The sequence below is a fragment of the Micropterus salmoides genome, unplaced genomic scaffold (genome assembly GCF_014851395.1).
Source record: "Micropterus salmoides isolate LMB-PRFRI ecotype aquatic unplaced genomic scaffold, ASM1485139v1 Ms_hic_scaffold_680, whole genome shotgun sequence".
In the NCBI taxonomy this organism is placed as follows: domain Eukaryota; kingdom Metazoa; phylum Chordata; class Actinopteri; order Centrarchiformes; family Centrarchidae; genus Micropterus; species Micropterus salmoides.
The window spans coordinates 1-13,795 of record NW_024044438.1 but is presented as its reverse complement, the minus strand read 5'-3'; the positions used below and the strand labels follow the sequence as shown (position 1 = coordinate 13,795).

General features: G+C 38.4%; 1 protein-coding gene across 1 annotated transcript; it reads right to left on the bottom strand.

Annotated features, from left to right (window-relative positions):
• Window positions 1–4: 4 nt before the first annotated feature.
• LOC119891056 (von Willebrand factor A domain-containing protein 5B1-like) lies at window positions 5–12,486 on the bottom strand (the record flags this gene model as incomplete). The annotated part of the gene is made up of 11 exons (XM_038702389.1): window positions 5–72; window positions 1,648–1,785; window positions 2,391–2,684; window positions 3,645–3,891; window positions 5,152–5,351; window positions 7,720–7,918; window positions 8,098–8,283; window positions 8,504–8,618; window positions 9,732–9,934; window positions 10,103–10,213; window positions 12,310–12,486. Coding segments are annotated over 11 exons (1,938 nt in total), but the record flags the coding sequence as incomplete, so codon positions are not given.
• Window positions 12,487–13,795: the final 1,309 nt, after the last annotated feature.

Sequence of the window (13,795 nt, the reverse complement as noted above, 5' to 3'; positions counted from 1 at the left end):
CGATGGAGTACCCGCGGTTCTTCCTGCTCCCTGAACGAGAGCTGGAATGTGAGCCCCTCTTTAGACTTTCACCTGAAAACAAAATGAAGCACATACCCCCTGTAAAAACCAACCCAACTTATTTGACTTAAACAACTGTTTAGGGCATTATACATACATTTCATTAATCATTCTTTTCATTGTTGATTATTTTCTCAGTTAATCGATTAATCTTTTAGTCTACAAATGTAAAAAAAATAAATAAATAAAAAAAGAAGTGAAAAGTGTCCATTGCAAGTTTTGACAGTCCAAGGCAACACTTTCAGATGCCTTGTGTGGTCCAAACAAAACGTATTTCATTGAATTGATATTAAAAAAAAGGCAGCATGTCTATGCATTTGAGAATATTTGTCATTTTTGCTTGATTTAAAAACTGTAATCATTAATTGATTATAAAAATGTATGCAAATTGATTAATTGAATATTTTTGGGGGGGCGCTAAACATGCTAATTGGTGAGCTTTAGAAGTGCTCCTAGTCGAGGGTTTTTTTGGTTTACCTTTGTACAAAGCCAAGCTAACTGTTTCCCCCTGTTTCCACTCTTTCTGCTAAACTAACTGTCTATTTGTTGTAGTTTCAGCTTTAACTTACTGATCTTATCTCATCTCATCGTATGTGTACACCTGGCAGATAAAGCTGATTCTGATTCTACTTCTGGCAAGAAAACAAATGAGCATATTTCCCAAAATGTTAAATTATTACTTTAATTTTTAAATTAGAGAATCATTTCAATGACACGATGGCATACTGTAGCACACACAAGCCCATAACGTGACAGGCCACACTCATTGGCTTGTAACTACTAAACTACACACAAAAGAAGTTGAGCAAAATAAGTAGTTTCAGGTTATTATTTGAGGACTTGGGTCTCATTCACAAACAAACACACAAATCTTTGTGTAAATCATGCATACAAATGTTTTATGCACAAATCCATGATTATTCAATATTTTCTTATTTAAATTTATTTGTACTTGGACAGATATGGAATTGTCTCAACTGCATTAATTTAAAAAATGTTTTAAAAACATTTAAAACTGTTAATTTACTAATGCATTGGCAACATTTATTAAATAACCATGAAACTTACACCCTTTCATCCTCATTTTTAAAATATTCGTCTATCAAAAGTGTCCCAGTCCTTGCTTACAATGGAGTATATGAGAATATTGAAATGTAACAGTTACTGTTTTCTTTGATTGTATTGACTTGGCCTACAATGTGTAATATAATGTGCCTTTTCTGGCTTGTTTCAATTTCTTCAGTCATGAAATTCTTTTGCTTTTTTGCTTTATGCTTCTCTCTTACAGCAACTTAACCACTTTCTCCATGATACACCACTAGGCAAACATCTTTCCTTATATAGAGAAAAGGGGGCGTGTACACTGACTACAAATAGCACTAACATATGCTCAGTGGTAAGAACAAAACTGGCCACTGCACACTTGTCATGAATCCAACAATAATTTTGCAAGTGCATTTATTTTTGCGCATAGTAGTAACATTTCTACACATTAGTGAATGAGGCCCATGTTCTGTTAAAACATGTAGAGAGGACTGAACAATGTCTGGTATTAGAACGTCTTCACATTACATTAATTTGACTTACTGGGGTTTATGTACTCAATACATGTCTGCAAATACTCATTAGTATCCAGGTCGACTGGAACAAACGCTGTGTATTTGCTCAGTATATTGCAGGCCTTGCTGGTGTGAATAGCATATAGTTGGTACTTCCTCCCAGAGCCTGTGAATTATAATAAGCATAAAATGATTATATAACATATCATAGGATTACATAATATCGAATCATATAATGGTTATGACAATGTTGAATAACACCAAGGACTTTGATAACACAACACGAAACATACATAATTTATACATCAATCATACAGGATATGAAATGCATCTTAAAGGAATATTTTAAAATTTTTGTAAATGCACTTATTTGCTTTTTTGCTTAAATTTAGATAAGAGGATTGCTCCCACCCTGATATCTGTCTGTTAAATATGAAGCAACAGCCAGGAGACAGTTAGCTTAGCTCGGGAGCAAACAGCTATCCATATCCCAGATTTTGTTACCTTTGGACAGAGCCAGGCTAGCTGTTTCCCCCGTTTCCATTCTTTATGTTAAGCTAAGATGACTGTCTCCTGGCTATAGCCTTAAACAGACAGATATGAGAGTCAATCAGCAAGAAAGCAAATAAGTGCATTCCCCAAAATGTTTAACAATCCCTGCAAAGTTGTATTTCTAACATTTCAACACCAGAACATGTGAAATAAGCCGCTAAGACACATTACAGATATAAAATTTGTTTACTATAAACAAAAAATCTCTGTAGAGCTCACCATGTTCAATCTCACACTCCTTATCCACCATGTGCTCAAAGTCATGTATGATGGAGCGTCCAGCCAGGTGGTGGAAGGTCTCATTCCACAGCTCTTCATGAACCTTTTCCTCACGTTCACGGCCATTCAGGAAGGGCTCGATATCAAAGACGACCTCCCATTTCTCTGGTTTCCCACACAGCAGTCCGGACACCAAGGCCTTGCAGTCACCTTTGTGCTGGCTTGCTGCACCCAGATCTGACGTTCTGGTCTCCTGTGGGGTTTCTGCTTGACATAACTGGTGTCCATAACCATCTGAAATATCACAAGAGCAAGGTTAGATTCCTGAATGTTCATTTCATTTATAAGTCAACATGTATTCAAATCCATTTGAAGCTTGTCACCTGCTGCTGCTCACTTGTCATTGAATTTGTGTTAAACTAAATCATCATCTCCTGTATGTGTTCAGCCTGCTCTCTGTGTTCAGCCTGCTTGAATAGACCAATAATTGTTTTCTAAAGTGCTACCCTCTTTTGCTCCTTATTCATCTCCTAATTAATTTTCTGTTTTGTTCCCAAATTTAGAAAAAACATTTCCTGTCATTCTCAAGACTCTCCTCTGTGCTTAATCATCTGGCAAGTGTCTGCATTTAGCATGGATGCCATTTAAATCAATTTTTAAGAGAATTGTCACATACTGAATAAAGGACAAGGAATTTAATTAATTTATTCTACAGTTAGTTATGAAGCAGATTTTTTTTTAGATTAGGTTTTCATGTTCTATTGTGGTGTCTGACAAATGCACATATGTTATACACCACACTATCATGTTACAGGAATAGTATGCTCAAACTGGGGTTTGAACCCACAACCTTCTTGCTGTAAGGTGACAGTGCTAACCACTGTACCACCGTGCCGCCCCTTAATCGTATTAATTTTTTGTACAAATTAAACAACCAAGATAAAAAAAACAATTTTCTTTAAAAGGGACATTAATAATGTCTGTGTGACTTCAGACAAAAATTATTACTTTAATACTTATGACAACTTTAAAAGGTGTAATGGCTTTAAGATGATGTTGATTAGTTTGGTTTGGGTTTATGCTGTCATTAAACAACCTGTACACACTTGCATACATATTCACCAAAAAACAAACATACAAACATAAAACACAGATTCAATCCAACATAAATCATAGACATGTAGATACATTCAATAAAGCAATACGTTCTTAGCATTTTTTAGTAAAACAGAATGGTTGTGCTCGTGGTCTCACCTGTATCTCCAGCACTGCCAACAGATGGGCTGTCAGTGGACGATCTGGAGCCATCCTCTCCAGTGGTGTTGCGAGCTGAAGGCGTCATGCTGATGCCGCTGAGCTGAGGGTTGTCCTGAGGCTGAGAATGGAAATGAAGCTCTGAGTCGGCTTCCTGTTGCAGCAGCGGCTCCTGCAGAGGGAACGGCCTGTGACAGCTGGCGGAACGGCCTCTGGAAGATGTGGCACACAGGCTCGCCAGCTGTGGCTGGAAACAAAGGACAGAAAGTTGTTGTTTTTTTATTTTAAATACCCTGATGCAATCAGGATTTATTAAGATATGAAACCTCATTCTGGGGGGTTCACTCAAGCTCATATTTCATGGTGCTTTTAAGCGACTATGTATTTATTATGATTTCCAAACTCTTTATTGTTTGATTAAACTAATGCAAATAATCTATTTTGCAAATAGGGCAACTACTAAGAATCATTTTCATTCTCGATTAATGTTGTGATCTTGTTTAATCTTTTTTTGTTTTTATAGAATGTTAGAAAATTGTAAAAAATGTCAACCTCAGTTTTCTAAAGCCCAGCTTGATGTGCCTTTCTCATTTTGTCTGACCAACAGACTAACAACCAAAGATATTCAGTTTATTCTCACATAAGAAGTAGAAATACAGCAAATGCTTACAATTGAGAAGCTAGGACACGGGAATGTTAGGCTTAAAATGTGACTTAAAACAATTAATCAAAATCCTGGAATTAATGTTCTGCTGATCGACTAATTCATTAATCAACTAATCATTTCACCTCTAATTGCTCAGATGAATTTGATTTCTGCAGAATGATACAATATTCAAATGAATGTAACAGAAATTGTTTATGTTTTGAGTTGTGAAATCCTTCATCTTGTCAGCCCTCCTGCACAGGTTAATTTACATTTCTTTAATTTATGTAGCAATCCACAAACAAATAAATAGAAAGTTACTATATTTACTTTTAATCATTAGATATAGATTAATCATGGCTTGAGTGCAACAGCTCAGCTGTATTCCAAAGAGAAGATTTAATTTCTTCACAGACCCGTGAATTCTGTTTAGTTATTCTAGGATGCTCCCTGAGCAATATTCAAACCTAATTACCATTCATAAATGTTGGCCCTCATTACAGGGGAGAGCACATTAGTCTATTCTTGATTATACTCTACCCCAGACAAGGGTCAGATGGCTTTTTAATCCATCAATGCAGTCTGAATACAAATATAATTTTTCCATTTAATGGCAATATGTCAATATAACTGTCTCATAATACAAAATACAATTATCCTGCCTTTATAACCATAACAGTGGTTTATTTAACATGCATGAGCGCTTAAACAGACAACATGTGTATTATTATTAAATAAAGCTTAGTTTGGAGGCACTGTTTTAGATCTGCAAACTACAACTAGATTACAAACTGAGTCAGAAAAAAACAGATCAGCCTAAAAGATTATGTGAGTGTTGCTGTTCACAGTGTGGGACCACACCTGGTAGTCGTTCCTCCACTGTGCCTCGTGCTCAGGGCTCATCTGGCCTATCAGCTCCTGGACTTTGGTTCTCCTCAGTGGATTCTTTACCACCACAGAACTGGGATCACTGGGAGTGTAGACCTTCTTTGCTGGGTTGTAGTCTATTATCTGGTTGGTACTGTATGCGCGCCTTCTCGGAGAGGTCTTACAATCCAACCCTGATGTTTTGTTCCAAAATAGAAATAATCAACCCAAAAACTCAAAAAAAAACAAATCCAAGACAAAGTCATACAAATAATTGTTAGTTTAGTCAACTCTGAATTGCCGATTACTAACTCAAGATTTTCACACAAAATAATTCCAAAGATGCCTTTCACCTCACAATTTCTGCCTCTTCTGCATCAATTTATGGAAATTCAAGTGGCAGGTGACAATTGAAACTATAAAAATATAATGCAATATAATGCAGTAAGGCTCTGAGGCATTCTGTATTGCTTTCAAATATGTATTCTCCTGTAGATCAACTTTTCTCATTTAATATCATCCCCGCTAAGTAAACACACAAGTGGGCATGATTGATTAAAGTAACGTCTTTAAATATGCAGGTGACGCTTATTCACGTCAATAATACATTATATAATGGACTTTAATAGCTTTTTAATAAATAGAGTATCAGCAAGTTATCTGCTCATGTTCAAAATGTTCTGCACATATCTGTGATCTCAGACATTTCCAAAATAACATCACAATCTAATGGAAATAAAGTCAATATTTTAACAAAATCTACCTGCACTATACTCTGCTGTGCATTTGCCTGCATTATTGCTCTGCCGATATACCCATTCAGACCGTCTGACAGACACGGAACTGTTTGGGACTGTACTGGATGAGACAATGAGGTGGAAAACCAAAACTGAAAACACTTCTGATCAGGAATCAATCCCACCACAAATTTTAACTTTAGCACCTCCAATAAAGTGCAGCTCATAGGGGCTTCAGTTGGAAGCATCCTGGTGCAGAGAGAGCGGTATGCTGAGTAGTGTGGAGTAACGTTCGATCTGCTGCTTGGACAGAGGACTCAATGACATCATATTATCTTCAAGGGCTTTAATGCATGATTGGACACTCTGGGGCTTTATTTTTCTGTTTTAAAAAAAACCAAACAGATGCCCAGGCCTAATGACGCCTCTTGTCAGCACAGCATGCTAACATGTTCACTCTGGCGATGCTAACATGCTGATTTTTATCAGGTAATGTTTTCAATGTTTGCATTTTCATTTTTGCTTATTAGCACTAAATATAATTAATCAGAGTGAATGGTCAACATAAGAGTCAGCCAATATGGTCCTCCATTTTACACAAAGTATAGCTGAGGCTGATGGGAATGTCATTAGTTTAGCAGGTACTTGGTTATTACTTATAAGTATAACATATAGTAAAATTTTGACCTGATGATGGGGCTAAATGAATGTTTAGGGATCGTCAAAGTCACTACAATCCATTCTGAGGGCAGTGCTGGAACCCACTATTTAGCCTCTGGGGGTATTGGCCAATGCTTCAGGGCTTCCGGTGTAGCCAAGTCTTCCTCTTCCACGTGCTGGTCATTTTTTACAGTCCAAGTGGCAATTTTGGAATCCATCAGCTGTTGTCTTTTTAAAAACTAATAAAAGCTAACCTCTAGGGTTCCGAGATTGACAAAAAGCTCAATCATCGTCATACTATAGCTGATGGATTCAAAGATTGCATTTTGTCCAAAGGGACTACATACGGAAACCAGATAGCCTCTAATACCAAAATCATGTCTCTTGCCTACAGATTCTGATTTCTTATGCAGATATCTGTTTATAGAGATTATTCTGAGGCGGACATGAATATCTGTACAAAATAATTGTTTCACTCAAAGACACAAATGTAGCTGGTGATGGAGCAAGGGGAAAAGTCAGGGAATCATCAAAGTCACTGGGATACATTGATTGGGAACCATGATTGTCTGTACAAAATAGCAAGCCCAATCCATCCAATAGTTGTGGCAATATTTCGGTTTGGACCAAAATGTTGGACCAATCAACTGACATTGCCATCCACTGAGCCACTGCACTAGCCTAATAAAAATAAGAATTCCACCTAACAAACTCAATGCCAAGTGATATTGAAGCACACAAACACCTCAGAATGTGACAGCAGATTGCTGAAATAAGTTAACAATACACATTGGGGAAATGCAAACATTCCTATGCAAGCCCAATATTAATGTTAAATGATGTACAAGTCTTTTCACAGGTGATGTCATTCTAATTGTCTGACAAAGATACATAAGCAGGACATTTTACAGTTGAAAAATCAACCTGTCGGTGCTCTTTGGTGGGCAAACTATGTAATGGTGTACCTTTAAACTGCATTTGAATCCTACCTTATCAAAGCAAGGAGCAGATACTTGGCGGCTTAATCTAAGATAACCTACATTGGCTGGTCCCTTTGGCGCAATAGGCAGTTCAGTAGTCCAGCTACACTAGTGTTACAAAAGAAAAGACTAGTGCAATTAGACACACAAATTAACATTTATATATTAAAACTGTAAGTTCCTACCCATGGTGTCTTGCTCTGTGGTGGCAGGGCTGCTGTCTATCATGGTGTCCTGGTAGAAGTCATACAGAGGGCCAGTGAGTGCTTCCCTGTAGGATCCCTGACTGTCGACACCTGTCTTCACTGGGTCCTCTTCTTGAGAGTGAAACACAGAGCTGGCTGATTCAATGGAGCGCATCATGCTGTATCGCCTCCTCTTATCCTGTTGAGATTATGAGTAGGTGACATATCCAAGTATTTCTTCATGGTTAGCCTTAGCCCTTTTTTTATCTCCCTAGGAAAGCCTTTCAGAGATAACGGACAAGTCATTCTGAAATATTCACAACACAGAAAGTCATGCATGCGGTCATTGTCTCCTTTCAGAAGATGTCTTGCACTTACAGATTTGGGGTTGGCATGGTAGCGGGTGGTGTCACAAACCACACAGTAACCAATCAGACTGTCCCCTGGAAACAGGAAGGTGTTGCCCACAGGGGACAGCAGCACTTCTTTGGTCTCAGGAAAGAGCCATTCGATGGAAATATCACTGAGTACTGGAGACATGGTTTTCTTTAGGGACTTTATCATCTGTGGAGCAAAAATAAACTAACTAAAATAGACTTTCAGATACAAAATACAGCTTCTCCCTGACCAGTACATAAAGCAAATGGAGTCTCAGAGATATGATTTTCTAATTGGTATCAGTGGTAGACACTTAGTGATGGAAACCACTGCATAATGGCTCTCCAGTGGCCCTCAGAATAGCCAGCTGTCGTTAGGAGTGATACACAAAGCTGGAAATGAGTACCTTGGGTTGCAGCCTCTCTCCTTCGGCCAGGAACTCTGCTGTTCCTTTGGAAACAGTTGCCAGTCCCTTCACCAGCCTCCTGCAGGCATTCTGTCCTATGCCATATGTAAAACATCTGCACAAACACATTAAACACTGCAGCTCAGCAGGGGTCTTCTCAGGATGTGCATACATTTCACAGAGCTATAAACTATAAGCAATCAAATTTGGCAAACATAGATTTGGGTGGGGGGCAAACTGGAAATGATCTTTCATGGTGCAGAGAGTTGAGACATGCCTGCTGCTCCAGCAAGGTCGGCTTTATTTTGCCATTTTATTCGGTTTTTCACAGAGGGATGAGCTGGCTAATTTAATTAGCCAGCTGCAAACTGGCTAATTTAATTAGCCAGCTACATTCCTTTGCATTTTTAATGAGTCGAAAAGTGCAGATAAAAATAGAAATATCCCCTACATAGTTAAAAACCTAACATGGATTTTTGGAACTGAGAATCTTTGTTGTTTGGTCATTTGATTTGTAAGCATAGTGTGATAATGATCCAGAAAGTGTCGATGAATTGGCCAAGCTCTGTGAACCTAATCATCTGGGGGCAGTCATCCATTAAAAGGGGGAAGACAAAAGTCGATTATTTTCAGAGTGACTCAGGGGAGGGATTCACAGCATGAGACTTAGGTGCAGGCTGCAAAGTGAAGTGATTTTCCAGTAAACTGCAGATCTATTGTGCCACAGGCGCTCTTTCTCAGTTGATGTTGGTGTTTGCAGCCTTCAGGCAGAATATTTATATCCTTACACTAGTAGCTTTAAACAATGTCTTTTTTATCTAAAATCAAGACAGCACAAATCTGATTCTTTGTAGTAATCATGTTTGACACTGACAAGACATTCAATGCACATTCACGGATTTCATTTTGAGAGGATTATAGTTCCATAACCAGGTGTTACATTTAAGCCCATGAAAATGCCTGCATGTGATTTTATGTTATCTCTGTGCAGTCCTTTTGGCATTTTCATAATGGGCATAAAGAAATAATGAATATTATCATTCAACATACAGTAGCTTTTCTGTGCTTGAATATCAAGCAGCTACCTTAAACACATATTCAAGTCAGTGTGAGTGCTATATTTCTACGTCTGCAGGTACAGATCACATTTAGCACGAAATGGGTCATTTCTAACATTCAGAATAGAGCTCAGTTATCAGCCTGAGTGTGTGTTTACAGTAATACTTGCCTGATGTAGCGTGCATGGCTGCGGACCAGCTCGATAACCTTGCCTGTGTTGCTGACGGCCCCGTCGGTGAGCAGGAAGAGTAGGCGTGGGTGTCCGTTGAACATCGGCTGCCTCAAGATCCAGTTGAGCGGTGCTAGGATGTTGGTCCCCCCCATGTCGGCTCTGATCTTCCTAACATACTCACAAGCCAGGACCAGGGCTTCCTGAGTTGTGACGATGAGGAGGAGAAAAGACTAACTGCGGTTTCTTGAGTTAAAGTATCTTACCATTCTTTGGCTCAGTAAACACAAATGCTATTCTTACATCACAGAGATAAAAAATAATAAAATATGGTAATTCATCATGAAAATATATATATACAACCGCTTTACCTCGTCATAGTTCTGGCTGGTTGTGAAAAGTGATTTGAATGTAGAGCCGAAGCCTATGATGTTAAAAAGGCAGCCTGGCACAAGGCTCTTGAGAATCACCACCATGGCATCCTGAGAGAGAGAGAGAGACCGAGAGCGGATTAAGGTAATGTCCAGAAAATAGAACAGAACAAAGACTGTGGAAATAAAAGGCAAAACTCTTGGGCTCATTAGGTGCTTAATGTCCTGTTGAACTATGCAATCATTTCCACTGCAATAAAACTACATCTACTGATCTCTAGCTGAATTGAAGCACGGTGCTCTACACAGCTGCATCGTTTCACAGCAGATTTTCTCAAGGAGAGGAGTGAGTGGCATCATGCAGTGTCATTTTATCCATCACTGCCTCTGTTACAGCAGAGGAGCAGTTTCCGGAGGCATACCACTTATCTCAACTTTGATTCAGGTGAAGAGGACAATGAAGAGAACCTAGACCACATTGGTCAGACACTCAAAATGCCTGTTCAAGTGCATTAACAAAGAAAATGTAGGTATATGTCATGTTTCAGTTTTTAAAGATATTTTTAAAGGTATTCTGCAGTATTTCCTATAAGGTCAGTGGTAAATATCACTGCCCTGTCCTTAAGCCCAAACTCTGTTGAATCAGACACACCCAATAAAGGCCTGCGTCTGAGTCATACATTAACATCACATCGCAAGGCAGGGTTAGTGCACAAGTAGCAGGCAGCAAATAACATACAAGCATATTAAAAAAATATAAACCTTGAATGAGGTTCAGCTCTGTACGTGAACATCTAATGAATGATTTGTCTGATCAATATCTTTGTGCACATGTCCTTCACACAGTTGGTTAACCACACCTATAAAACTGCAGAATCAGTATGGCTACGAGCCTAGAAAGCAATTACATAGCCTCTAATGACATATCATGTGTTTTCATGCTTTAGCTTTCAGTTTGATCTCTACAGAATTCCATAAATTGATGGGGTGTTTTTCATGCTCAGGGAGGATTGTTTTTTTTGTTTTTTTTACAAAACCCGCACAGCTGTTGCATGAATCAGTTTGCATAACCAAAGAATTTCTTCACAAACTGTCAGGAACTGTCTTAGGGAAGCTCATCTGCATGCTCATCGTCCTCATCGGGGTCTCGACCTGACTGCAGCTTTGCACAGCCATTGAAGAGGAGTGGACGTGTTGTGCAGATGTGTTGCACTGCGTGAGGCAAATGGTGGTCACACCAGACACTGACTGGTTTCCGGACCCCCCCAATACAGTGAAACTGCACAATTTTGAGTGGTCTTTTATTGTGGCCAGCCTAAGGCACACCTGTGCAATACCCATGCTGTCTGATCAGCATCTTGATATGCCACACCTGTGAGGTGGATGGTTTATCTCAGCAAAGTGCTCCCTAACTCAGATTTTGACACATTTGTGTACAATATTTGAGAGAAATAGGCCTTTTGTGTACGTAGAAAAAGTCTTAGATCCTTGAGTTCAGCACATGAGCAATGGGGCAAAAAAAAGTGTTGTGTTTATAATTTTGTTCAGTGTATATTAGGTCACATACAGGAGGAAAGAAATTTGTTCTGTTTGTGTTTCAAAGGTTTGTAGCTATGATTTCTCGTTTATATTATTAATTATCCACTTAATAGCTATGAGTCTTTTTGCACTCATAAATTCAATATCCCATTGCTTTAATAATCTTAGAGAAAACGGACACCATTTTATTTCTATTTCCATATCGTATGAAAGAGCAGGCCAAAACTTTTCATTGCTATACAGTTTCATTAGTTTGTTTTCTCAGTGTGTGATGTATCCTGTTAACAACTTAAAATGTATAATTTTGTTACAGCCGAGTTTGATATTCTGTGTATTTTCTGCCAAATTGATGCCCAAGTATCAGGCTGTATGTTCTTTTCTAGGTCCTTCTCCCAGATCTTTTCCATCGAGGTGCTGTTAGTTGTTAGTGTTCTTTAAACTGTTTATAATCTTATACATTTTTTAGCCTATATGTGTCTTCTTTTCATATATTGATGTTTCAACAAATTCAGTGTATTCTGCAAATATAATTGAAGAAACCCCCGTCTTTAAACTGGTTATGATGTATTATATATTATAATTTATATGTAAATCAATGTGCGTCTCAATGAAGGTTTGCATCTGCACAATAAATATAACCCACGCACACCACACTGAGATTAGAATACCTTCACACGGTTGATGTTAACCCCACTCATGCTACCACTGCGGTCGATGAGGAAGATAAACTCGCCGTGAACCTTCCTCAGGTCTGAGCTGATAGACTTGAGGTCAGGGCAAAAGTTCAACATGACCACAGGGTTGTGGAGGATGTCCTTATGGAGTCGTCTGTGAATGATATCTACCTGTAGGGACAGGATCAAAATCAAACAGCATAAATTAAGGGGGATTTGGCACCATGATATAACTGGACTGGCTTTGATTTAACACTTAAAGAAGACAAAAGAAGTCATTAGGTCGACAGACAGAGCACATCAATTATTGTTGATGTGCAGGAAATTCTAGGCAGAATGTGGCGAGCCTTTGGAGTGTTTCCATAGAAACCCATTTTTATGATTCTCTGTTTTTAAGTGCTCTCTCTCCTGTTTAGGTCTGCTGGTCATTTAACCTCATGGTAGCAGAGATGTGAATGGACTCAATCTCTCATAACTTAATAACCAAAGCAATTCTATTAACTAGGCAGGTTGAAAAATAATAACGCTGAACTGGTTACAGTAACTCATAACCTACAAAGGCAGAATGCAGTAGGCCTACTGTAACTAGTCAAAATTAAATCTGTTTCACCATGTAAAAATGATTGTACCATAGAAGTGCATAATTTCCATGGAAACAGCATGTAAAATGTGCCTTAACTTGTTAGTGCTCAAGTGAAAACATAGCCATAGGCTATCTGGTGAAGAACTATACATTGATTAATTGAACATCATTTTGCTGAAACATCTTGTTAATTTGTTTTTCCTAATTCCTATTAACTAATTTTAGTTGCTGAGACTTATCATGTTGGAGAAACATGATTAGAGTAACTGTTGTCTGAGCTTTTTTTTACTGGCTTTAAAACCCATATCTGAATGTATTTATTGCATTGTTTAAAAATAAATATTGTAGTATATGTTATATACTCGGTGGCTGTGATTCAGGAGGTAGACGGTGTCCCAAATTGCTCCTGAAGGCTGTGCCATTTACATTTACATTTACTCATTTGACACTTTTATCCAATGCGACTTACATTTGAGGAACAACATAGCATAACAGAGCATAAAATACAGCACGAGATCTACAACTGACAATACATAATAAAAGCAGCAGTAAATACTAGTAAGCACTAATGGCACATATCACATCAATGGGGTAAATACCTAGGAAAATAAGTTAGAGTTAACAAAAAGTGCAATCAATTCAAGATAATTGTAGTGGATAGAAGATTAAGAGCACAGGAAGTGCATGTTAGATGTTAGGAGTTAGAGGTGTTATAAGAGGAAGTGTTCTCGGAAGAGATGAGTTTTCAAGAGCTTCTTGAAGTTAGAGAGGGACGCGCCTGCTCTGATGGGGTAGTCTGGCAGGAAGGATAGGTAGAGTTGCGTATCGTCTGCGTAGCAGTGGTAAGAGAAGCCGTGCAAGCGAATGATCGACCCCAGTGAGGTGGTGTAAATTGAG